Source organism: Pogona vitticeps, chromosome 4, assembly GCF_051106095.1.
Source record: "Pogona vitticeps strain Pit_001003342236 chromosome 4, PviZW2.1, whole genome shotgun sequence".
NCBI classification, from domain to species: domain Eukaryota; kingdom Metazoa; phylum Chordata; class Lepidosauria; order Squamata; family Agamidae; genus Pogona; species Pogona vitticeps.
Window position 1 is genome coordinate 60,909,068 of NC_135786.1, and position 25,076 is coordinate 60,934,143.

Here is a 25,076-nt window from a genome sequence, read left to right on the forward strand (position 1 = left end):
TGGGGAAATGTTAGTGGCAAGTAACTTTCCTGCTAGAATCCCAAGTGGGCCGGTGCATCCTCCTCTCCTTCCCAGCCCATTTCCCCAGTCCTACCTGTAGCAGTGAGTCCCCTTCTGAGCGCATAATGCAGAACCCAGCATAGATGGGGATGCAGATGACAGATGAAAGTGCCATGAGGAAACCAATGGTGATCGCCCAACTGGGGTAAACGTAGGCATTGTAGGAGATTGGCCGGTACTGGATCACCGTAAAGATGAGGATAAACTGAGGGAAGAGTGGCAAAAAGACTGATTGAAAGAAAGAAAGCCCAAAGACTGATTTGGTCAGTTCCCACTGTTATGCATGCCCTTCCCTACAGCATCAGAGGTCCAATACCTTTTGCAGGTATGGAGGGACTTGGTTTTATACATGGTGTCAGAACCAGGCCAAAACATTTTGCTGCCTGAGTGCAATAGTAAATAAGTTGCATAGACCTGTAACCTTTTCAATGGAATGCAGAAGTCCCGACTGCTGAAATGCTTGTGGCAGTCTGGCAAAGTGCTGGTCTTGTGCCTGGTCATGTCATGAGTGACAAATAGTCAGATTACTGCAGCAGCTTCCACAGTTCCAGTGCTGCCTGTCCATAAATACTGAATAGGATAATGAGCATTGTATCCAAAACCAATCATGTTAAGTTGGTATAGGAGGCAGAAAACCCTTCAAGGACCTCTCCCCTTTTCTATCTAATAAGCATTGAAAACAGAAACAAATTAAATAGTCCTGACACAACACCCACAAAATTCCCCATCATGGGGTTGGCCTCAACTGACAGGTACATTGGCATTCCCTTGCATCTCCCCTATCCCAGTTTTGGCTGTCTTCTGTCCTGGCAGCTTACATTTTAACCCTCCTCTTTGCATATATTTAAACACATCTGCTTTAATTACTTGTAACACTGTACTGTCTCCTTTCGTTTCCAATACTGTGTCTGTCCCATTCCTCCTTCCTCCCCACTGTGATTCCCTTTACACACTCACAAATATGATAACAGGAGAGATAAACCTCCAGCAGATCTGGAAGAAGAGGGGTGGTGGGAAACCCAGCATCATCTCAATATCCTTGAAGTAGTTTCGATGCCCTGAGTAGAAATGGAGACAGGGATTGTCAGTGGTGTAGAATGAAACAGGGACACTGCAGGTTCTCATATATCTATCCCATGGCTATTTCCATTCCACACTTTGAAAAATGAGAGCTCCGTTTAGCATTTCATGTCATCAGCTGGACTTGTTCTGAGCTCTGAACTTTAGCAAGAGGACCCCAAATTAATCACCAATGTGGGGCACATCACACCCTCTAGACTACCTTGTCTAATATTAGAGTTTGAGATTAGGAAGAGGGCATGCTTATTTTACTTGCCTACAGACACAGCGCAGTGGTAGAATCTCTGCAAACCAAGAAGGAGCACAGGTAAACTCCCCATCCTCTAGCATTGTCTCTCATTCCTCAGTCTAGAGGTGGCTCCTCAGGACTATCAGTGTCCCAACATAATCAAGTAAATTTTCCAACAAATATGAGATTCCAAACGTAGGAGGCAGGAGTCCTGGCAGTCTCGATCAGCAATAAGAGTGTCTGTCTTTTGGACTGAATTCCAACTTCGGCTAATTAAGGCCCAGCTTATATTTAATCTGGCTTCTGAAAAGAAGCAAGCATATGTGGCCCAGACCTTACTGTGCAGTGTTGTGATTAGCTATTCTAGGAAATGTACCTATCAAGTGGATAAACCTACTTACCGTAGACATACATGATGGCAATACACATGATGCATGAAATGACAACAAGTGAGAAGCTTGCTGCATAGTTGTCCATCAGTAACAGCCAGTAGATGCCAGCCTGAAATGGAAAGACCGAAGGAAAACAGTCAATAGAGGTTGGGACAATTCTATATTTTCAGAGCCCTAGTAAGCAGTCCTCTCCACCTTCCCACTCAGTTCTGTCTCTGTGCTTCATACCTGAGTAGTTAGAGGAACACCTAGGAGAAAGCCCACCACGGCCACCGCCAGAGTCACTAAGGTTTTCCAACGTATGATCCAGTCATTTCCTATTTCATCCACAATGGCAGTGACAAGAGTCTCCAGGAGGCAAAACTAAGAAAATTGACCAAGAAGAAACAAACAATGAGGATTCTGTGATGGCTCCAAACTCCATTCTTATTCCTTCAGCAACAACATCTGCATTTATTCTTCTCAATCTGCATTATTTCCAGTTCAACTTGAGGTTGAGAAGAAGCTGGATCCCTTGGAATGGATATGGACAAGGATAATTCCTTTGTTCTTTGGAGGAATTTGGATGCTCGTGTTTGTTTTCCAGCATCATTTTAGATTTTTTTAGATTAGGCATCCTTCAGTCTCGAGAGACTATGGTTACGTGCTCTGTATGGAGGACTTGGAACAGTGTCTAGTGTGGCTGAGAAGGCCAATTCGAGAGTGACAATCCTATCCACACTGAAGACAAATACAATCTGTCCCCTGTCCAGCTCCCTGGTTTTGCGACTGCCTCTCTATACTGTATACTTAGAAAACCCCGAGAAGGGTCATCAGAAGTCATCATTACCATTCTCATCTAAGGATCAGAGGTAATCAACCTGTGGCCCTCCCAGTGTGGTTGGAGGTACAGTTTCCACTAGGTCTGGGAAGAATAAGGAAGGGTGAGAGATTACAGGAGCTAGAGACCAACAATATCTAAAGGTGCCTCTCCTAGTCTAAAGGCATACTTCCCTCCATTAACATGTACTGACTAAATACATCAGTGTGCCCACCAGAGTCTACCTGCCCATCACTCCATGGGCATAACCCCCCAATACATAGCTGTTTGCAGCTTTATTTGCTTTGAAATTTTGTGTAATCAGTCACTCCATGGTGTTCTGTGGTTTCTGATGCATCCAGTTGCCCAATGTCAAACATGCCTTTTCCCTACAGGAACTCTCTGTCTCTCCATTCCACTGTCCCCCAAGTCCTACATGTTCTGACTGATTACCACAAATATCTATGTCTGATTGATTACCTGTGTGCCCAGTCCCAGGAGGATGAGCATGAAAAAGAAGAGAACAGACCACAGAGGAGAGATAGGAAGTAGCGTTAGTGCCTCAGGATAAGCCACGAAGGCCAAGCCAGGTCCGTGGTCAGCCACCTTAGAAACGTCCACATCGAGGTGATTGGCCATGAAGCCAAGAATGGAGAAAATGACGAAGCCTGCGTAGACACTTGTGGCACAGTTGGTGATGCTGATGATGATGCTGTCCCTGTGGAAAGTGGTAGGGCAAATTATGTATTGAGACACTCTGGGAAAGAGAGGGAAAAGTCACTTATGGGAAGCTTGGAGGCTGGACTGCCCTGCAGAATTTCAACTGGGCTCATTCATTAAAGGAGGAGAAATGTTCCAGAAAATGCTTTCATGCCACCTAACTTGTTATGCTACTTATGTTATTTTTTTTAACTTCTAAAAATTGAGTTCTAATCCAAAAAAGGAATGTTTCCAAATTCTACAAATATTTGGGTAGATGAGCAGTTCTCAGCTTTTTTGGATGGGGGGGGGGGAAAAGAAGAATACAAAAACGTAGGACATAATATTTTATTATTTTTTTTAAGAGTACATAAACTCTGCCTTTTATGTCTCTTGACTAACACTATCAAAATATGGTTGAAGGCTGTAAAGAAAAGGTGGGTTGGGTAATCTCTACATGTGCAGGAACTACACTTGGTCATGGGTGGGCCTTGAGGATTCACCTTCACTCTGGTGCCTCTCTACCACCTCTAATAATATAGTTTGTATTTTTTAAACTGAAAAAGAAAAGTTCCCTTTTACCCTCTAGTGACCATAATGAGCAATTTTGCTTCTCCCCACTTTTTTTGCAAGGGGGGGCTGCTCCTGTGCTGTCATAAACATTTACTAGTTTTAAGAGATGAGAGGGAAGCCCTCTTCCCATATAAAACAGTAGATATGCTGTCTCAAAACATAGTGAAGGTAAAAAGTAACCATGTTTAGAACAGATCCAACCAGAACATTTTATGATGTTTTAAAAAATGTATTTTTAAAATGTTGGGGGTACAGTTAGCACTCGGGCCACATGTGGCTCATGGACCATAATTTGCCATCCTTGCTGTAAGTGTAAGGGGTAACTAATCCACCTAACTGTACTTTAATTTTGACTATATGTCTAGTGAAGGCTATAGTTACAATGTTTCAGGTTTTGCTCTAAGGCAAAAAGTAAATATCAGGCCCTCGTGGCTTCAGAGAAGAGCTCCAAAATGTTCAGTGTCTTCAGGTATCTTCAATATATATATAAAACAGGGATTCTTATAGCTACGGATCAAGGCTTCTGTTATCTGCTGTAACTGTACAGCCTTCCCTGCTGACAAATTGTTCCCACATCCTTTCTCCAATGCTTTTACTACGAATCTTACCTGTAGCAGTTATTGTGGAATTTGTTATATGATGCCATGGTGATAAGCCCGCCCCAGGCACAGCCCAATGAATAGAAGATCTGGGAAGCAGCATCTCCCCACACCTACCAAAGACAATAATGTCATTGAGGAAAGGCATTTACAAGCATATCTCTGTCCCAGAACCAGTTTAAAACACCCTCAAACTCTTAAGGAAGGGAGGAAGGAGGTGAAGTTGGGACTGGGACAGGAAATCAAGCTTGCCAAGACACATGAGTACCTTTGCATCAAGGATTTTGTCCCACTGCGGTGTCAGATAGTACATGATTCCATTAACGGCTCCTTCAAGGGTTATCCCCCGCACAAATAAGATAGTCAGCACCACGTACGGGAAGGTTGCAGTGAAATACACAACCTGGAATGTCAGACAGAAGATAGGTTACAGTTCAGCTGGATACTCTGAAGGGGGTCAACCAACTACAGATATTTTGGCATTCCCCACTGTGTGAGCTTGCAAAATCACACCTATTTACCTCCCTCTAAACCAGACCTGGGCAAAGGGCGGCCCGAGGGCCACATATGGCCCGCGAGTCACTCCTGTCCGGCCTATGGACAGTTTTGAACATCAAAACCATTTATAGCTTTTTGTCTAAAGTTGATCAGCTGCTTATCTTTAACATACCGCAAAAAACCTCTTTAGTATTTGTGAAGATTAGCAAGTTTAAAATAAAAACAATCATAATATCACTGTTTCATTTTATTTTTAAGTAAAGTTGGTTTGGCTCCCAAACACAGTTCAGATTTTTCATGTGCCCCCCCCAATAGAAATTAATTGCCCACCCCTGCCCTAAACACACAAAGGGTTCTGTTAACAGTTGTAGCCACTGTATTAACATCTCCTTACCCCCACCCCCCAAATTTGTTAGACACCACAATTTTCTGGAAAGAATTAGTAAATGAACTCTAGGCTGGTATAAATTTGAATGCTTATTTCCAAGAGCACTAGGCCTTTGAACATGACAGCCGGTATGAATGAGTTACAAGAGAGGGAATGCTACTTGCTTTTCCTGAGGACTTGACTCCTCTGAAGAGGCAGAGGAAAACAACAATCCAAGAGACGCCCAAGCAGCCCAGTAGGGGAAGCCGCACCTCACCCAGGTTCCCAATATCATCCGACAGCTTTAACACGTACCGCCTGCAAGGGGGGTGGGGGGAGAGAGAGAGGGGCATAAGCTGGAGTTCACAGGTGCTTTGCACCACCCTTTAGCAAACAGACCACAAGGACTTGCACCTACTCATCCATCAAAGACCCTGTCCAGGAAAGCATGGCGTCTAATATCATTAGGGGGGGGGGGTTCTGTCAACCTTTTATTTTAAGTATTGTAATAATAGTCTTGTGTTGTTTGCTACTTTGAATGACCTGTTGGAGATTAGAGAAATAAACCTATGAGTAAGTAAATAAGTAAGCAGAGGTGTTCAGTTTAGCACTAACTAGGCTCAAGGTTTGGGTTAATGTTAAACAACTGAAATCATAAGACTTGCGTTCAAAATAGTAATAGTAATAATAAGTGTATCAGATTTCTGTGGAGAAAGTCAGTTTGTAACCACTCCACAGTGTAAGAAACATATCAGAACTCAATTGCAGCCTGGGTCAATCAGAAGTTGAATATAAACTCATAATTCAAGGGGCAAATATATTGGCCAGCATTCTGTTGTATTATGTGATCACAGAAGGGCAATCACACACGTGTTGTCCTCACTCTGGAAGGCTGTTTTGTTTGGCCGATCTCATCCTCTGTGTGAGACTGGCTGTGCAATTGGTTATGTGATCAGTTGTACAATCAGAGTCTGCTGGAGCAGGAAAAATGTTCACACATCTGCCACAATCTGTACAAGATTGTTGGTTTTTAGTTTCTTAGGATGCCTCCTCCTAAGTGGTCAATTCATTCTCTGTGAAGCTAGCCCTCCCTTCCCACTGACAAATTTGCTCCCTCTTCATCCCATACCCATTTGTTCCCCTCCATCATCACCTCCAGTATTCCTCACTGGGGCTAGTGCGTTTGACTGTCTGGTTGAACAGCTGCGTGAAGTTGAGTGATGACCCAGCTGAGCCATTGGTAATGTCCAACACACCGGTGCAATCAAGTGTGTTCCAGTAATTGTTGCAGTATGTCCAGGGTAGCACCCGTGTCATTGATGAGAAGAAATAATAGAAGGCGATGCAGATCACAACATTATAATAGATCCCAATGTAGGTAGACACAACCATCATACCATACCCAACACCTGGAAGGAAGGAACATATAAAGATAAGTGACAAGGAAAAGAGTTCAGAGGTATTTGGTTACGGGAGTTCACAAGCAATTATAAATACAGTACATGAAGCATGCAGGAAGTGTAAAACTTTGAGTGGCTACACTGCAGCACGCATGCCACTGCAACTGTAGTCTATGGCATACCTGGACTGAAAAGGGGAGACCAAATGGTATAGAATCACAGCATAGAATCAGCTCTGCACAGAACTTGGCAGAATTGCTTTTCTGGATGACAACTCCTAGAATTCTGGTTAACAGTCTTAAAAAGCAACATTTACATGATCTACCTTGTTTCCCTGAAAAATAAGCCCTAGTATGATTTTTCAGGATGCTCATAATATAAGCCTCACCCCCAAAATAAGTCCCAGTTAAGTGAAACCCTGCCCTCCGCCATTGTGCAGCATTGTACAGCAACCAGAAGAAGATGACATGACTGTATATGAATAAATGGAGATTGTTGTACATGAAAAAAATAAAGCATCCCCTGAAAATAAGCCCTAATGCATTTTTGCGAGCAAAAATTAATATAAGACCCTATCTTATTTTCATGGAAACACTGTAGATATACACTTTTCCCCACCCCTCTCCCAAAGTATGTTGACCTTTGTTTCCTGATTCATTAATGTAAGGGCAAAGCTGTGTCAGGTTATCCCTTGGGGAAAACAGAGGGTACACAACAATGCACTCTGACTAGAGTGCTACACTCTCATGTACAATTGGAGAGCATAAGTATCACAACTAAGCAGTGACATGTTGCAATACAGGTTCTGTATTTTATTTTTGAATACATGTTGCTTTCCTAGAAGAACATAATATGAGTTATATATGTGTTTAGTTTTCAGAACTCATAAAATCCAACTGCATATCAAATCACCAGTCCTTCAGTCAGGCCCTTTGCCAACAGACTGAGAGTTGAGTCTTATTTCAACATTGGTGCACAGAAGGGCTCCTGTATTGCACCTGAGGGCAGAAGGCTAGCATTGGCCACTTGGAATGCACTTATCCCTCCCCCCACATCTATGCATTCCTAATTGCAGGGAGCTACCTCATTCCCCACCCTAATGGTAGGATGGCACAAGGAACAAACGCTGCATATGGTGAACATGTTTGCAGACTTAACCAGAAGAAAGACACAGGTCCTCTCACCTTTAAACATGGGGCTAACCTTCCAGACACCCAGGCAACCTTGGCTGGCAAACTGTCCAAAGGAGAGTTCCATGAAGAAGAGGGGGATCCCACAGAACACCAACATGATGAAATAGGGGAACATGAAAGCACCTGGAGGCAAGAGAAAAAGGAGACAATGAGCAGTGGAAAGTAACCACAGCTCAGCAGTAGAGCATGTGATCAGTTTGCAAAAGTCCTGGGTCCAATCCAGAGGGCTAGTGTGAGGTAGTACTAATTAGACAACTGAGTTGAATTTAAATTCTCATGAAGTCATGAAACTCTCTAGGTGGCCTGGGGCATCATCACTCTTCCTCTGTTCCTCACAGGATTGTTACGAAGATAAAACAGAAAAGAAAGTGGCAGAATGGCAAGATAAATAGATGTGACTGATAAAACCCACCCACCCGTTCCTGCTTCCCTCCCTCCCTAGCAACTCCAGTTTAAAAAGAGTTCATACAGGAGGTGACTGGAAAGACAGTGGCTACTCAGACAGGATAGTGCTAGGTGAACAGATGGGCTGGTCAGGTACAAGAAATCACCCTGCATTCCTCATGGGGAAAACTGGAGATTCAAAATCATTAGGAAAGGAAGGGATATGCCCTGATTTTCACTGTCCAGATGGGGAGTTAAATTTCCTGACTCCAGAAATTAATCTCAGTCCATTCCTGCAGGGGGAGCTCTATACTAATTCAATGTTTACATATGCGCCTTTTAGTCCAGTTTGGGCACCCCCATCATGCCCTTGGTACAAGGAGCCCAGCTGGAACCCAGCACTTTCTGGATGGCACAGTCCCTCTCCAACTACATGCAACAGGGTGCCTACGTGAGCTGCAGACCACACCATACTCCCTCCAAATCATGCTGGGCCATTTTAAACCCTCACTATCCCCCGTTCTCCCCACTTTTCTGCAACCAGTACTCACCTCCCCCATTGCGATAGCAGAGGTAAGGGAAGCGCCACACGTTCCCAAGTCCCACAGCATAGCCCACACTTGTGAGAACAAACTCAATCTGGTTGCCCCAGTTGCCACGCTTGACGTTCTCGTCACGCTTTTCCGTCTCACCAGGCACAGCACCATTCTGCCCAAAAGAGGAAAGTTGGTTACAAGGCTTCAGCTGGGGCTGAGGTGAGGAGGGTGCTCAGTTCCCCTGCGGCTGCTTCTTGGGTCTCTTTCAGTGTTGGTTCGAGAAGAGCTTTCCAGTGTTTTATAATAACCCACAAAAAGGATTTTTTTTTTTTGAAAAAGGCAGCAAGCAGATAGCAAAACCATGATCCCATGCCTATGACTGCCTACTGCAGCTGGAATTTGGGCTGCTTTAATTCACTGCCCTTCCCCAGCAGGAGAGAGGAAAGCAAGCTGGGGTGGAGGGTTTGGTTATGGCAACAGGGCTGCTACCCCCTGCCTGCCCAGATGAATAGTCCCGGGTCAGGCTGTAGGGAACCTGGCAGCTGCAACCCATACAAAGCACGCATAAGTGGAGTCTGCACAAAGAAGCTTCTGTCCTTACTCCCCTTGCCTGTCCATGGATGGAGTGTAAGAGGCCCTGGGCCAAGCAGGCAGGTGGGCGGGCAGGCAGGCAGCTAGATAGATCCCATTACTCACCCACAATGCACCTGAGCCACCCATCCAAACATCAAAAAAGTCCCACTGGATGATCAGACCAAGCCTTGTATAAATCTAGTTTACTGAGTCCAGCAGCAGTCACCGGATTCCTCTTGGAAGCTGTCAAGCACAGACTTTCCCATATTGTTTGGTATTTACAGATATACTGTCCTTGGACATTGATCTCTTTTCCCCCCCACTCCTTTACGAATGGCTTCCATGTGCAGATGCCATTTAAGCTCTCACAACCAAATGTTGCCCAAAGACCTGTTGTCCTCTGGGGATTTTTCTCCATTTTAAAAATAATCTAAACCATTCCTCTGGAACCCTTTTGCCATTTCTTTTGGTTCAAAGACAAAGCTGTGTATGTTGCACAGCCAGTCTTGCATCCTGAAAAATAGCCTGCTGCTCTTTGAGGTGGTGGAAAGCATGACCCCACTGCCTTCTGCTGCGATAGGCCAGTTCAGCATTGCAAAAATTAGAAGCAAAAGTGTTGTAACATGTTAAAGTCCAATTGATTTATTTTATTGAGAGTTTTCGGGAATTACAATCCACTTTGCCAGAAATATGGAGCAGAATAGTTAAGGCACAGTTTTATGACATATATAAGCCTGTAGTTTAGCTTTTATGCTCTGTGTGCCTGAGGAAGTGGGTTACAATTCATGAAATCTCCCCCTGAAATAAACCTGTTAATCTTTAAAGTGCTGCAGTTCTTTTGCTTTTTTAAATTTTTCCTGTACATGGTGAAATAGATTAATATTGTATGGTAGAGAGTAGAAGCTGCAGGCCTGAGACATTGTCTGTCTCTCTCACACAAACACAGCAAGTCTCCCAGTTCCTCTAAGCTTAGCTGCACTTCCTAGGGACAAAGTATATGTGACATATCCCAGTAGGTCTGGGTTTGTCACAATCAATGTGACAAACCCAGACCTACTGGGATCTATCACACAGTTACTAAGCTGCCACCAACCATTCCCTATAATAAGTCACACAGACCAGGGATGGATTTTTAAACAACAAAAGAATAAGGTTTATTTTAAATACAAACAGGGTAAATAAAACAATCAGGTGAATAAAATAAAGTAACGTGGCTTATTCTCACACACACAAGCATACAGTTTGGCTCACCTAGAACCTTTAACTTAAAGCACAGACCCTGAACCCATCAGTTCTGGCTAACCCACAGACACCTGAACTTATCAGGTTGGTACTCTGACACACAGTAGTACCCTGTCAGACACCCAGACTCCCACAACAGCTTCTTCTTCCCCAGCTGCTGCTTCGTCCCAACCCAGTGTCTCACAGTCTGTCTCAGCATCTCCTCTTCACCACACAGGCATCACATATTTATACAGTACAGCCCCTCCTCCTGATGTCCCGCCTTCCACTCCCCATAGGATGGAACTTTCCCTCCAAACCCATGACAGACAGGTAACATCAGTGCTGTTATGTAACACCTCCCCTCTTTAAAAGTTGTTTTGTAGGGGGAAAGCTAAGGTGCTTTTCACCAAAAAACAACCTGTATAAAATACACAAAAACAGTTATACATACCATATAATACTTACATATACTTACACTCCAAGTTAACCATAGCAAATATGCATTTAAACATTTTACCATATACAGTACATCAATTTACCTTTATTAATACCAACCAAATTCAAAACCAGGTACATTTTAACTTTTTGTTTTCATTATATACATATAGTCCATGTTCTTTCGCCGTCTTCAGTCTTCAGGTCTTCTTGATAAGGCGTCAGCAACACAGTTCACTGACCCTCTGACCACCTTCACTTCAAAGTCATAGTCCTGTAAGTTCAAAGCCCACCTCATAAGTTTGCTATTGTGGGTTTTCATTGTCTTTAACCATAGCAATGGTGAATGGTCAGTACACAGAATAAAATGTCTTCCCCAGATGTAAGGCTTGGCCTTCTGGATCGCGTAGACTATGGCCAAACACTCCTTCTCCACGGTTGCCAAATGTCTCTCACCTTTTTGAAGTTTCCTACTCAGGTAGGACACTGGATGCTGGTCACCATTCTCATCCTCCTGGCACAGAACTGCTCCTACCCCGCTGTTAGACGCATCGGTGTAGATGATGAACTCCCGGTCGAAGTCTGGAGCACGCAGGACAGGATAGTTGATCAACGCCTCCTTCAACCTCTGGAACGCCGCCTCACAGTCGCTGGTCCACGGGATGCGGTCATCAGCCTTCTTCCTCGTCAGATCGGTCAGCGGAGCCGCAATCTCGCTAAACCTCGGGATGAACTTTCTGTAGTAGCCCACCAACCCAAGAAATGATTTGACTTTTTTCTTGGTGTTGGGTCTAGGCCAATCACGAACAGCTTCTATTTTGGCCTCCAGGGGTTTTATCATTCCTCCCCCTATCATGTGACCCAAGTATTTTATTTCTGGGCTACCCAGCTGACACTTGCTGGCCTTTACTGTTAGCCCTGCTGCACTTAACCTCTGCAGCACTAACTCCAGGTGTATCAGGTGATCTTCCCAGGTATTACTGAAGATCCCTATGTCATCAATGTAGGCCACTGTAAAGTCACTGAGCCCTGCCAAGGTCTGGTCCATCAGCCTTTGGAATGTGGCTGGTGCATTTCTGAGACCAAAGCTCAGGACTCGAAACTCATAGAGACCAAAAGGGCTGCAAAAGGCAGTCTTTTCTTGATCCCTGGGATCAATTCTTAATTGCCAATATCCCTTTACCAGGTCCAATGATGAGATGAACCGACAACCCCCTATGGTTTCAATCAGGTTGTCTAGCCTGGGCATTGGGTAGGCATCAGGAGTGGTTACACGGTTTAATTTCCTGTAATCGACACAAAACCTAATGCTCCCATCAGGCTTGTCCACAAGGACTATCGGAGAGGACCAAGGACTAGAAGAGGGGACGATTATGTTCTCCCTCAGCATCTCGTCCAGCTCCTTCCGCACCTTGTCCCTATAGGGTCCCGTTACTCGGTATGGGGATACTGCCTGCGGGGGTGCATCCCCTGTGTGGATCCGATGCATCACTCCCTTCACTATCCCCGGCTTGTTGGAAAACACCTGTTGATATTTATTAAGCAGCATTTTTAGTTCTTGCTGCTGGTCTTGGGTGAGTGCAGGACTGATCTTTACCTCCTCTGGGTTGTATTTTACTTCCCCTCTACCCTCCCAGAAGGGTAATTCCGCCTCCTCACTCTCAGCTGCTTTTATCGCAAATAAAACCCTCTGTTCCCCTCTGTAGTAGGGTTTTAGGGCATTCACATGAACCACCCTCCTTGCTTGGTTCTCCTCCTGCTCTATTAGGTAGTTCAGGTCTGACATCTTGGAAATGACCCTATATGGTCCTGCCCATTTGAGCTGCAGTTTATTCTCTCTGCAGGGCCTAAGCCAAAGCACTTCCTCCCCTGGGTCAAAGTGCCTCTCTCTAGCTTTGTGGTCATACCATGTTTTCTGTCTGACCTTCTGAGCTTGCAGGTTTTCTGCTGCCAGCTCTAGATTTCTCCTTAGGTCATTCATCAAGGTGTCTATGTAAGTCACAACGTCTTGTGGGTCATCCTGGGTGATCTGCTCCCAATTTTGTTTGATCAAATCAAGGGGCCCTTTCACCCTTCTCCCAAATAGAAGTTCAAATGGACTAAACCCGGTACTGGCTTGTGGCACTGATCGATAAGCAAACAAAAGGGATTGCAGCTTCTGGTCCCAATTGTTTGGATTCTCTGCCAAGTAAGCCCTAATCATGCGCATTAGAGTCCCATTGAACTTCTCAGTTAACCCATTGCTTTCAGGATGATAAGCAGTGGTTTCCTTGTGCTTAATTCCACAGATCTGCCATAAGCGTTTCATGAGCTTTGATGTGAACGATGCTCCCAAATCTGTGATTATCTCTGAGGCAAATCCCATCCTGGACATATACCCCACCAAAGCATCGGCCACTGTGTTAGTTTCAATGTTAGTCAGGGGTATGGCTTCAGGATACCTTGTGGCATGGTCCACAATTGTTAGGATGAACCTGTTCCCCCTCTTTGTGGCCTTGGGCAAAGGTCCCACTATATCCACCCCTATGCATTTGAACGGAGTGTCAATCACAGGCAAAGGGCACAACTTTGCTTTGGTCCTGTCGCGGTTATTCCCCTGCCTTTGACACACATCACATTGTTTACAGAACTCCCTGATCTGCTTCCCTATGTCAGGCCAGTAGAAATTCTGTGTTATTCTCTGCTGTGTTTTGTTCACTCCTAAGTGTGCAGCAAACATGTCAGAGTGCCCCCTTTGTAAGATCATGGGGCGATACTTTTCAGGTACCACCAGCTGACTTCTGATCCCATCTCCCCCTTTTGAGATATTCCTCAGGGTTTCTCTATATAAAATCCCCTTTTTCTCCAGAAATCTCACTGGGGTTTCAGGTGTCAGCTGGGCGTCAGTCACCTGTTCAAAACACTTTTGGAGAGTGGCGTCTGCCTTTTGCTCCTGTCCAAATCTGCTGTCTGTGGTTAAGGTTTCCACCACAGCTTCTGAACTCCCCCCACCTGCTTCCGTCTCTGGCTCATCATTACCCCCCTGAACTGTCCCTGTGGTGGCTTGTGAGCGTGTAATCACTAGCACCCGTTTCACATGTTCAGCCAGGTCATTTCCCACGAGCACGGCTGCTGGCAGAGTCGATGAAATCGCTATCCGCCAATCTCCCCTCCAGCCTTGAAAGTTGACAGGTACCTCTGCTACTGGCAGAGAGATTATCTGCCCCTCAATCCCTGCCACCTTCATGCTCTCATTTGGGATTATAAACTCCCTAGGGATGATATCTGGATGGCATAGGGTTACTTGGGAACAAGTGTCCCGCAGCCCCCTATACTGACGGTCAAGTATTCCTACGTCCACCCCTGCTGTCTCAAACAACTGAGAATCTGTTTTTATCAGCAAGCAGCGCTTTACCTCCAGAAGAGGACCATTTTCCTCAGCCTGCTCAGCATAGGTAGCTGTTCCAGACTGAGTAGCCATGGCAACAGGCTCCCTCTGTGACAATGAGCTTTGCTCTTTCTGGACACAGAACACAGCTTTTGGCTTGGTCCCACTAGCATTCTGAGGCACCATTCCTTTTAGCTGCTTTAATTTCTGACACTCTGAGATTAGATGACCCTTTCCCTGACAGAAATAACATTTTCTGGTATATTTTGATTCTCTCTCATCTTGTTTTGGTTTTCCCTCCAAAATCTGAGGTCTTGGTTTCATATCTGAGGGCTTCCCTTCACCATGGGCCCCTCCCCCTTGCTGCAATTTCTTCCCTTTTATTCTCATGGCCATTCCCCTTTTCTTGGCATCTGCCTCTGCCTGACTGATTTCAGCTCTTTCTCTGGCCTCCCTATCCAATTGTCTCATTCTAAATTCATGCTGTTGGGCTAGGAGCATTTTTCTGAGTTCTAAGGTCTGTTCTCCCGTGCTGTCACCCTGCACTGAGCCAAATTCATCCTCAGAGCCTTGGTCAATCTGGGGGTCTTTCACTTCACTCATGTCTGCTACTTGGCTTCGAGTCAAGGGCATACCCCCCCTCAGAACAGGCTGCTTTAAAAAGTCAAGCCTCAAAATAAAACGACCACTTTTTTTTTTTTTTTCTTCTTGCCTCAGAACCAGCTCTCCCTAGAGATTGCTGCTGTTCTTCAGCACTAAATTTGCAACAGTATCGAGTCAGAGCCTACCCCCCTCTGCTGGGCCTCTCAGCTGGCAAGCTAGCTCACTGTTGCTACGCAGTTTTGCCTCAGCGTTTTCCCGCCAAAACTAGGCTGCCTCAGAGCACCTTAATCTAAGTCTCCCCAGTTGGCACGTTCTTCTACTAGTGCACCTCCCCGTGAGGTACACCTAGAAGATTACCTACGCGCCTCAGACTGTCCCTGACTAGACCCCCCTTGCTCTGGGCACACTTGCCAAGGCTTTGCTGGACCACTGGACAACTGGACCAGTCGTATCCCACACGCTGGACACCAATCAATGTGACAAACCCAGACCTACTGGGATCTATCACACAGTTACTAAGCTGCCACCAACCATTCCCTATAATAAGTCACACAGACCAGGGATGGATTTTTAAACAACAAAAGAATAAGGTTTATTTTAAATACAAACAGGGTAAATAAAACAATCAGGTGAATAAAATAAAGTAACGTGGCTTATTCTCACACACACAAGCATACAGTTTGGCTCACCTAGAACCTTTAACTTAAAGCACAGACCCTGAACCCATCAGTTCTGGCTAACCCACAGACACCTGAACTTATCAGGTTGGTACTCTGACACACAGTAGTACCCTGTCAGACACCCAGACTCCCACAACAGCTTCTTCTTCCCCAGCTGCTGCTTCGTCCCAACCCAGTGTCTCACAGTCTGTCTCAGCATCTCCTCTTCACCACACAGGCATCACATATTTATACAGTACAGCCCCTCCTCCTGATGTCCCGCCTTCCACTCCCCATAGGATGGAACTTTCCCTCCAAACCCATGACAGACAGGTAACATCAGTGCTGTTATGTAACAGTATATTCTTGCAATCTATCTCTGCTGCAATGCAAAGTATTTGAGGGCGATCTACTCTTGAATGGGCAGTTCAAATGTGTCACGGGACCATATGGCCCCCATAGGTGCTCTAGGTACACAGTAAGGTATGCCAGTAGAGCTGCAACAGGGAGGTTTATGGGATCCCTGTGCCAGCCCGTTAGCAACCTGGTTGCTGCATTTTAGATTGGCTGAGAGGCAGTCCCGAATAAAGCATGTCATGGTAGTCTAGCCAGGATGTGACTAAGGCATGTGTCATTGTGGCCAGATCAAACCTCTCCAGGAATGGGTGCACAGCTGGCGCTCTAGATTTAATTGTGCAAAAGCATTCCAAAACCGGGGCCTCCAGGCTCAGTTAACATACCATTGGAAACAGGATTTTCAGATGTGCTGAAAAATGTCTGTTTGTCGTAGCCTGAGCTTTTCTCATTGCCCATATCTTGCAAACTAGCTTTCTTTTTTCTGTGATAGGTCATTGGGAGGTGAACACAGGTTTCATTTGTAAGTCTGATTGTTCAAGCATAGAAGTTTGAAAGAATCATGCTGCTGGAGAACCTACAGGCTCTCAATCCCCTGGATATAAAACTAGCATCTCATGTAGTTTCGCTCCGAGCTTCTATGATACACCAGCTTAACAAATGTGATTTAGAGAGTACAAGTCTTACATCTGATATTAAACATAAACTCAGAACAGAGAGGAGATGGTTTCCTGACAAAGCAAGAGGAAAAAATGGAATGGTAAGTGGGAACAAATGCTGAATTTTCTTTAGTGCCCACCATGGGGTATTAAATAGTTACTCTCCACTCACCCCAATATCACACACTCATGAGACCACAGGAGAAACTAGAGAGCAAAAACAAATGTAAAGGTTAAAAATAAGTAAACAGAATCTTCAGGGGAGCCAAGCAGCCGACGAGGAGGGGAGAACGGATGGGGAGGATTTAATTCTGCCATGACACACCACACACACACACACATACGCACGCACGCACACACGCACATACGCATGCTCACACGCACACACACACACTTTTACTTCCCTGAGGTTTTTATTTGCACATAGATAGCAGGGATACTTTCAAACACAGCATCTTCCTTATGAACTTCCTGTCTTATTCATTATTTATTGGGGTTCCCGATGAAGATATCTTCCATTTGTCATCTTTGCGTTTCCCTACCATTTCTTAGTCTCCTAGTATTTCCTCACCTCTCTTTTTCCACCTCTTTTTTTAATCTCAGAAAATCCTGAATGAAGGAAAGAAGGATTAGGTACCCCATATCTTTCCACTGGTAGTCTGAATAACTGGTTGTCTTGAAACATCCAATGGGAACTATTGCCCAGCAGTGGACATTAGTAAAAAGCTGTAGTAACAGAACATAGCCAGAAGAGGGAGCCTCACTCCTTATTAATCACACATCCACTCTTATTTAAATATATAAAAAGATATTGAGAAGTAAATAGCACTTCTAACAAGAGGTTTTTTTTTTGGGGGGGGGGATCTGTCTAAACCTCACAGTTTAGTGTTCTGTTTGCAGAAAGTGCTGCTACATAAAACATATTCAGCAATCATACACTGCATCTTTCAAGTTCTCCTTTCAAATGAGCCCACTGCTACCCACAAAAGAAAGAAGCCCTTAATTTTTCTGTCCTGCACGTGAAGATTAGAAGGAGCAAAAGGCACTGCCTGCTTATTACCATTTGGCTCTATAGAACTGACAGAGATACACTTTGAGTTATCCCTGGAACAGGAAGAGGTTAGAAAAGTTACTTTTTAGGGCTCTAGTTCCAAGTGTGTCTGGGACTGCTCAATCTTGCATGGAAGCTTAGCCACCACAGAGGACAATATCCTGACATAAAGCACAAACACTCTTCTGAGGACAGAACAGTTGCCTTTGTCTATTCAGGTCCTTCCTGGCACCACCAGCCCCCTGCACTACCCAACAACAACAAAACGACAACAACTGATTTCAGATCAAAGGGAGGATATATGCTACTTAACAACATAGCCTGGTTGTTTCAATTAGAACAGATGGTAAACATCTGGTTCTGCACTGGACAAATCCTTTCCTGTTAGTTACCACCCTCTATCTGTCTCTTCTTTCCATTGAGAGTTGGGCAGAAGTCACTTGCCCACTCCCATCCTTCATAAATGCTTCTGGGGCCCATACTAACCCATTCCCCTCAGAGCCATCTCTACAGCAGGGTAAGTAAGGGCTTTGCCTCAAAATGGAGAGAGCTAGAGATGAGTGGACTAGAGAGTGTCAAGAAAACCATCAGCAACTTTTCCAACACTCTTTGCTTTCTGCAAGACTCTCTGCAGGCACGGCCCAAACTCTCTCATTGCTTGTAGCAGGAAGCAAAGTAGAACCTCCCCTCCCCACATTGGTCCTCTGTGGCATCCCCCCCCCAAAGAAAGAGAAAGGGCATGTTTTCAAAGAAAGAAAAGAAGGTCTATCCTCTCTCCTACCAGACAATGAGAAGGTCTACTGCAACTGTGGTGTGCGCACCCTTCATCCTGTGCCCAAGAAGGCAGAGAGGATTCTGGCAATAGTGGGTTTGTGGGGCAGTCCCAGACCTGCAGCAAGAGAACAAGGAGCCTATGGGCAGGTGGGAGGTGATGCTGCCTGTCCTGGGTGCCAAAAGTGCTAGTTACGGCTCAGTTCCATCTTCCGGACACTTGAGTTCCTGTTCAAGATATATGGCAATTCCTCTGAACGTTCTTCTTGTTTACAAATTCAAGAGGTGTCAAAACTGAAAAGCAAATGAGGGTTAACAAGCTATAACAAAAGGCCTAAAGACTCCCATCACATTTCTCTCAACTAAACAATTGCATGGTGCACTCAGAAACAAGCCCTCTGAGTACAGTGAGGCTTAACTCCAGACACTCAGGTATAAGATTGCAAATGCTGGCCTGAGATCTCTGTAGAGAAGACCGGAGATGCAAAGGAACTGTCAGTAAACCGAAATAGTGAACAAGAAGAGTGATGAAAAAACTATAGTATGTGGTTATGGGAACAGTTGGCCTCCTCTCCCTAAAATAATCTGCAGACCTTGCCGATTTACATCAACCAGCCAACCAACTGACCAACCAATGCTGCTAAAGAGGGACCAAAGCACCTTTGATATCTATCTTTGGAGAAATTGTTTTCTGAGGATTGTTATTTTGTGTGTGTGTCTGTGGTTCCAGAGGGTAGGACCCAAAGCAATGGACTCAAATTCCAAGAAAGGAGATTTTGACATGAGAAGAGCTTTACCACAGTAAGAGATGTTTGACAATAGAACAGCCTATCTCACTGGAAGCTTCGAAACAGAGATTGGATGGTGCTCTCTGAGATGGTGTAGTTGTCAAGTTCTTGTTTTTCCCATGAGGTTGGACTCCATGATCCTTGCAATCTCTTCCAGCTCTTTGAGTCTATGATTCTATTAAATTCACATCGATCTAAACGTTCCTCTTCCAGAACCCCTCCAGCTGTTTGATTTCAGTTACCACTGTTTCAGGACAAATTGCTATTGGACCTGCTGGATGAGAATGATACAAACTGGTATCCAGCCGCAGTCCAAGCTTTCTCATTACCTGAAACAGGAGACAAAGCTCTGCCCCAGACAACAATCATTGGTTGGCACAGGCGATTCTCCAGTTCACCCTTCCCACAGTGTTTTGCCTCCAAGAACCCCTTAGAACCAGGCATTATGAAAACAATGGCTGCTATAATTGAAACAGCTGGGCTCTGGGGAAACCGTCCATAGTAGCATCTCTCCAGAGTACTACCGGCCATCCTGGGGCAGTGGTGGCAATGACAAAAATACAGCATCTGCTATCTCGGCTCTCTGGGCAGATTTCAGTTCACATGACAGGCTCATGGCAGGGCTAGCTTTGGATGGACCCAGGTTGGGGGAGGCTAGTATAATAAAAAGCATTACCTCTTGCAGTTCGTCTCTCACTTTCCATCAATGAGACATATAGATGTTGCTCTGATAAGCATTTGTGCAACCCCCTGTCCTGATGAGAAAGGCCAGCAGGGACATCATTTTTGGAAGAGAGAAAAGTAGATGTTCTAAAGATGCATGTGCATGTCCCCTGCATGGGCATTTCACTGCCTTTCTGTAGTCAGTCACTGGCCCATATCTCAACATGCTGGCCAGAAGGCACGGCCTCCTGGATGTCTTTGTGTCTAGGCAATTCAGACATGTGTAAGTGGCCAGGAAGAGACCCAATCCTACTGCAGTGCAACGCACAACACACACACACACACACACACACACACACACACACACACACACACACACACACACACACACACACACACACACACACACACACACACACAGAGATGTCCATGATGGACAGCCATCATTGATATCCTCAGCAAACGGAAGCTGTCATTTCAGTTCTGCCTCCTGTCAGTGGAGTGGGAGGGGGTTGGCAGCCAGTGCGTTGTGCACTTAACCATGTCATTCAATTAGAGACAGCAGCCGCTCTGGCACAGAACGTCCATGCAGCCATCTGCTGCGCTAACTGGGGAGACTGGCAGAGCGTGGGACAGCCACAGAGCCACGCCTGCTGAAATTGCCCCTTCCAGTGACCTTTCCTGTCAGTGGACACCTGAAGGGATCCTGATCTGGGGGGGTCAAGTGCCTGGAGCCTGGCAGGAGCAAAGAACTCTGGGTCAGCAGCTTCCAGGATAATCTCTCAAGACCTTCTTGTGATCTAAGTGCACTTTATCATTTGATCTTACCATCTCCCAAGCAAAGGTATTCTCCAGTAGCAAAGTAGGGAGAGGAAGATCTTAGAACACCAAATCTCAGAATCCCCCAATTACAATTCTGGTAGCTGTAATCAAGAAAAGTAATTTTTTGCAGACAATAGGATTAGGACTAAATACCTCCATCCTCCTCTCCTCCCCTTAATGTTAACACACTTATACCCTTTTTTAATCCTAGAAATATTTATCTTGAGAGAATCTGGTTTTCCTCCTGGAAGGGGTCTGGCTCAACTGGGCTTTCAGATTTTTCCTCCCACCTCCATGAATTCTGATTAGAAACAGAGGCCAGAATCTTACTGGGGATTTAGACTGCTGTTAAACATAATTGCATAAATTGCAGTGCTAATTGCCTCTAAGTAACAGTTGCTGCACACATTCCTCATTGTGCCAGTCTTGTAACTTGATACACAATGAGGAATGTGAAAGGTAGCTAGCTAGTTGGCAATGATTTTCATTGCAATTTACACAATTACACAATGGCAGAAATTGCCAATAGGATTCTAGCCAGATGGTTCCAAGCAGAATGGTAGACTGCACATATTAGTTGTTGTGCTTGACTACCCAAGGGATGCATTTCTGAATGCTAGGTTATGCAAATATGCCTGCACACATATTATTAAGATGGATATATGCATTGTGCACAAATATGCATATACGCATGGGTAAAAAGCACATTGGGATGCTCCTGAAAATTGATAACATTAACGATCCCAGGACTGCCGGCAACTCTGCCTAACCCAACTCTTCTGGGTAAAACTCAATCAGCCTATCCCTGAGAAGCATTCAATCTAGATGGCTATGAGCCAAATTTCCTCCTCTCTCCAGCAACAATTAAGTCATAATTACATGAAATGCAGCTTGCAGAGGAAAAACTGCATTAAAAAACACAAATGATCTTATGCCATCCCAATGATTAACAGGTTTTGTATGGCAGCAGTTATGGAACAGAGTCAACTTCAGCGGATGCACTGCATTACCCTCAGCTGACAGGGGCATGGATTTTTGCACACCCATTATCAGAGACAACACATACATGTAACAATATAAATTCATAGGAAGTTATCCATGACAATTTAAATGTAAAAAGGGCAAAGAAGAATCAACAGCAGCATTGTTAAACTGTGCGGCACCTTTAGCGAGACATGGATATGTTGCTTCCATTTATGCCCAAATGGGACATATAGATCTTGTCGAAAAGTTCTATTTCAGTAATTTTACTTTGGCGTTTCCTTTTAATGTTCCTCTAGTGAACAACTGTACCCTTGGGATTAGCAATGCATTAGCCTGGGAGGCCAACATTTTCTCCCACTGATTTCTCATAAATATGCACATATCTCACCCCAACATTTGTCCATCAGAGCAGATTAATCAACCCCAGCTCCCCTCTTCTTTTCTTCTTCTTCTTAATATTTACAGTCTGTATTCTTGAAGGCTTTCACGGCTGGGATCTGATGGTTGTGGATTTTTCAGGCTCTTTGGCCATGTTCTGAAGGTTGTTCTTCCTAATGTTTCACCAGTCTCTGTGGCCAGCATCTTCAGAGGACAAGAGTTAGAACTGAGCACAGACAGAGTTCAGACTCCTGTCCTCTGGTGATGCCGGCCACAGAGACTGGCGAAACATTAGGAAGAACAACCTTCAGAACATGGCCGAAGAGCCCCCAAAAAACCCCACAACAACCTTTATAGCCTGTCTTTCCAGCCATGGGCTCAAGGCAATATACTGTACTTGATTTTCTACCTCCAAAATTTATTCCCACACCAATTCTGAGAGATAAGACAAGATCAGAAAGAGTTCAGGGCCCAAAGTCAGATAGTAATTCTATGAACCCCCTACTGTATATCTCCCAGGTCCCAGCCTGGCCATCCATAACCACTAACTGATACTGTCCTTTCCTGCTCAGAGAGACAAAGCAAACCCAGCTAGCAGATAAAGGAGATAAAGGAGGCCACCTTCCTTCAAGGAATCCCTCTGACAACCAGCTGCAACACAGAGATGTGACTTTTGGGGAGCAAATGCACAGAAAGAACATGCTATCCAAGACCAGTTTTCCCACTCTGCTCCTGAAGGAGTCTGAGCCTCGATGTGTGCCCACCTGAAAGCAGCTTCTTTCTTTGGCTTTATATGATATGCACAACAACAGAAAGCAGAGACTCCTCAGTGCTTCCACCCTCCCTTCAAGAAAGAGGCCTTTCGCCACAGCGGGGAATCTGGGGCAAAGAGAGGAAGCGCTCGACCCCCTCCCTTTCCTTCACCCTCGGAAGCAGGGAGTCCAGATGCTGTAAATCAAGCAACTAGTGCATTCCCAGGTCCCCTCTCGCTACCTCCCCCATTCCTCCTCCTGCATTTATTGAATCCCTGTCGGGTGCTTGCTTGCAGCCATCCGTGTTCCCGGAGCACGGGCTCAGGACAAGATGTTCAGTCAGCAGCCACATGTGACTGAGCTGCACGTTTGCCAGCATAATGAATGGGGTTGCCAGCCTGGCTAGAGAGCATTTTGTGAAGAAACTAGGTATACCACTGGGTAGCCTTCCCCATAAAGAGTCAGGGTTCTGCAGCAATATTCTGACAAGAATTTATTCTGGGAATTCTGCAAGCCACAGGAGAAATGGCTCCAGCGCCAGCTCTACCATCAGGTGCAGTGAAGCACCTGCCTCAAGCAGCAGATGCTGAGGGTTGAGCAATGGCCATGAAGAATTGACAGACTCTTTGTGTATACGTGTGCCCATGCCAATCAACCCGCCCATACCTTCTAACCCAGTGGTCCCCAACCTTGGGCCTCCAGATGTTTTTGTACTACAACTCCCAGAAGCCTTCACCACCACCTCTGCTGGCCAGGATTTCTGGGAGTTGAAGTCCAAGAACATCTGGAGGCCCAGGGTTGGGGACCACTGCTCTAACCTATACTGTGGTGGAGGACACTGATTGCCAGTGTGGAAGTCCATTCATTTCTGGAATAGGTAGGGAGGCATCTTACCCTTTGTCTCAAGCAGTAAAAAATCTCTTGCGCCAACCCAGACTGCTTCAACTCTCGCTATCCCACCACAATGCTGGCTTTCTCAGGTGAACTGTAAGGTCAAACCACGACTCTTTCTGAGGCCCAGGAGAACCAAGATCACTGTTTGCCATCGTCGCTCCAAACAGGATACCAAAGGTGGAGGCAGGATGACCGCTGGCAGCAGGAGAAAACCTCAGTCGCCAGTTTCTAACATGAGGCTGTTCTTTCCGAGCGGGCTAATCCGACTGAATTGCAAAGCCAGCACTAATGAGGCTTCTGTTCTGCTTAATTAATGGGAGTTCAGCTCACTGTTTCCATGTGGCACCCCGTTGGACAGAGGACTCCAACATGAGCACATAAATAGCTGGAGTGACACCAAGCTGGTTTAGGAAGCTTCCAGAATGCACTGGTTTCTTAACTTCTCAGGATGAGTCCAGTCCATGGAGATATGGGACCTGATTTATCTTAATTTCTTGAAGGAGGAAATCAAGCTGAGAGTTAGTATTCTGCTGCTGTTGGTGGTGGTTAGAGGGAGGAAAATATTAGAGACAAAACCCATCAGCTATCCTTGTTTTTATCAGCTACTGTATTAGGAAAAACTAGCACTGTTGCCTTTGGTGACACTTTGGCAGGGAACTAATTCCACCCATGTCCTTCTTAGATAAATGAATTGGCTTCAAGAGAAGCTGATAGTTGAAAATAGTCTGACACACTCCTATTGCTTCCCATCTTTCTTCCCGCAGTACTGCAGGGGTGGGCAATGTGTGGTTCTCTAGATGTGTTTAGGCTCAAACATCCCACTTTCTTCACTCTTGTCTATGCTGGCTAGGGCTGATCGGAGCTGCAGTACACCTACATCGGGAGGGCTACAATTTCCTCTCTTCTGCAGCAGAGAATTCACACCTCACTGAATCACTAGGCCTCTGAGAGACACAGCCCTAGTCACCTAACAAAATTGATGGCTCTATGTTATGCAAGAAGGGCAAAGTAGACCTGGCTTAGGATACCTATCCAGTCAGTCCCAAGGTTTTGAAAAAGCAATTTCCCCTACTGGCCTGTCAGACCCTCCTCCCTGAAAAAGTGTAACACAAATCTTCAGGCTAAGGGGTTGCTTTAGCATCTGGTACACTGCAGTCTGTGGGGCCTGCAGATTTGCAGTATTGATAATGGTGAAAAAAGAAGGTTCTCCCCAAAAAGAAGTCCCTTAAAATGGTTTGGGGAATTTTAAATGTGGAAATCAAGCACTTCCTAAACCTTATATAAATTATA

At 45.2% G+C, this 25,076-nt stretch overlaps 1 protein-coding gene across 1 annotated transcript in view; it reads right to left on the reverse strand.

The window, feature by feature from the left end:
* Positions 1-25,076, reverse strand: part of SLC6A9 (solute carrier family 6 member 9) — a 69,816-nt gene that overhangs the window by 2,644 nt on the left and 42,096 nt on the right. Inside the window, exons 3-13 of the mRNA XM_072997517.2 lie at positions 8,825-8,981; positions 7,881-8,012; positions 6,450-6,705; positions 5,482-5,614; positions 4,700-4,834; positions 4,441-4,544; positions 3,041-3,278; positions 1,990-2,124; positions 1,771-1,870; positions 1,018-1,118; positions 95-265 (exon numbers count right to left, since the gene is read on the reverse strand). Of these exons, the coding sequence (XP_072853618.1) occupies positions 95-265; positions 1,018-1,118; positions 1,771-1,870; positions 1,990-2,124; positions 3,041-3,278; positions 4,441-4,544; positions 4,700-4,834; positions 5,482-5,614; positions 6,450-6,705; positions 7,881-8,012; positions 8,825-8,981 (1,662 nt within the window). The remainder of the gene's footprint in view (positions 1-94; positions 266-1,017; positions 1,119-1,770; positions 1,871-1,989; positions 2,125-3,040; positions 3,279-4,440; positions 4,545-4,699; positions 4,835-5,481; positions 5,615-6,449; positions 6,706-7,880; positions 8,013-8,824; positions 8,982-25,076) is intronic.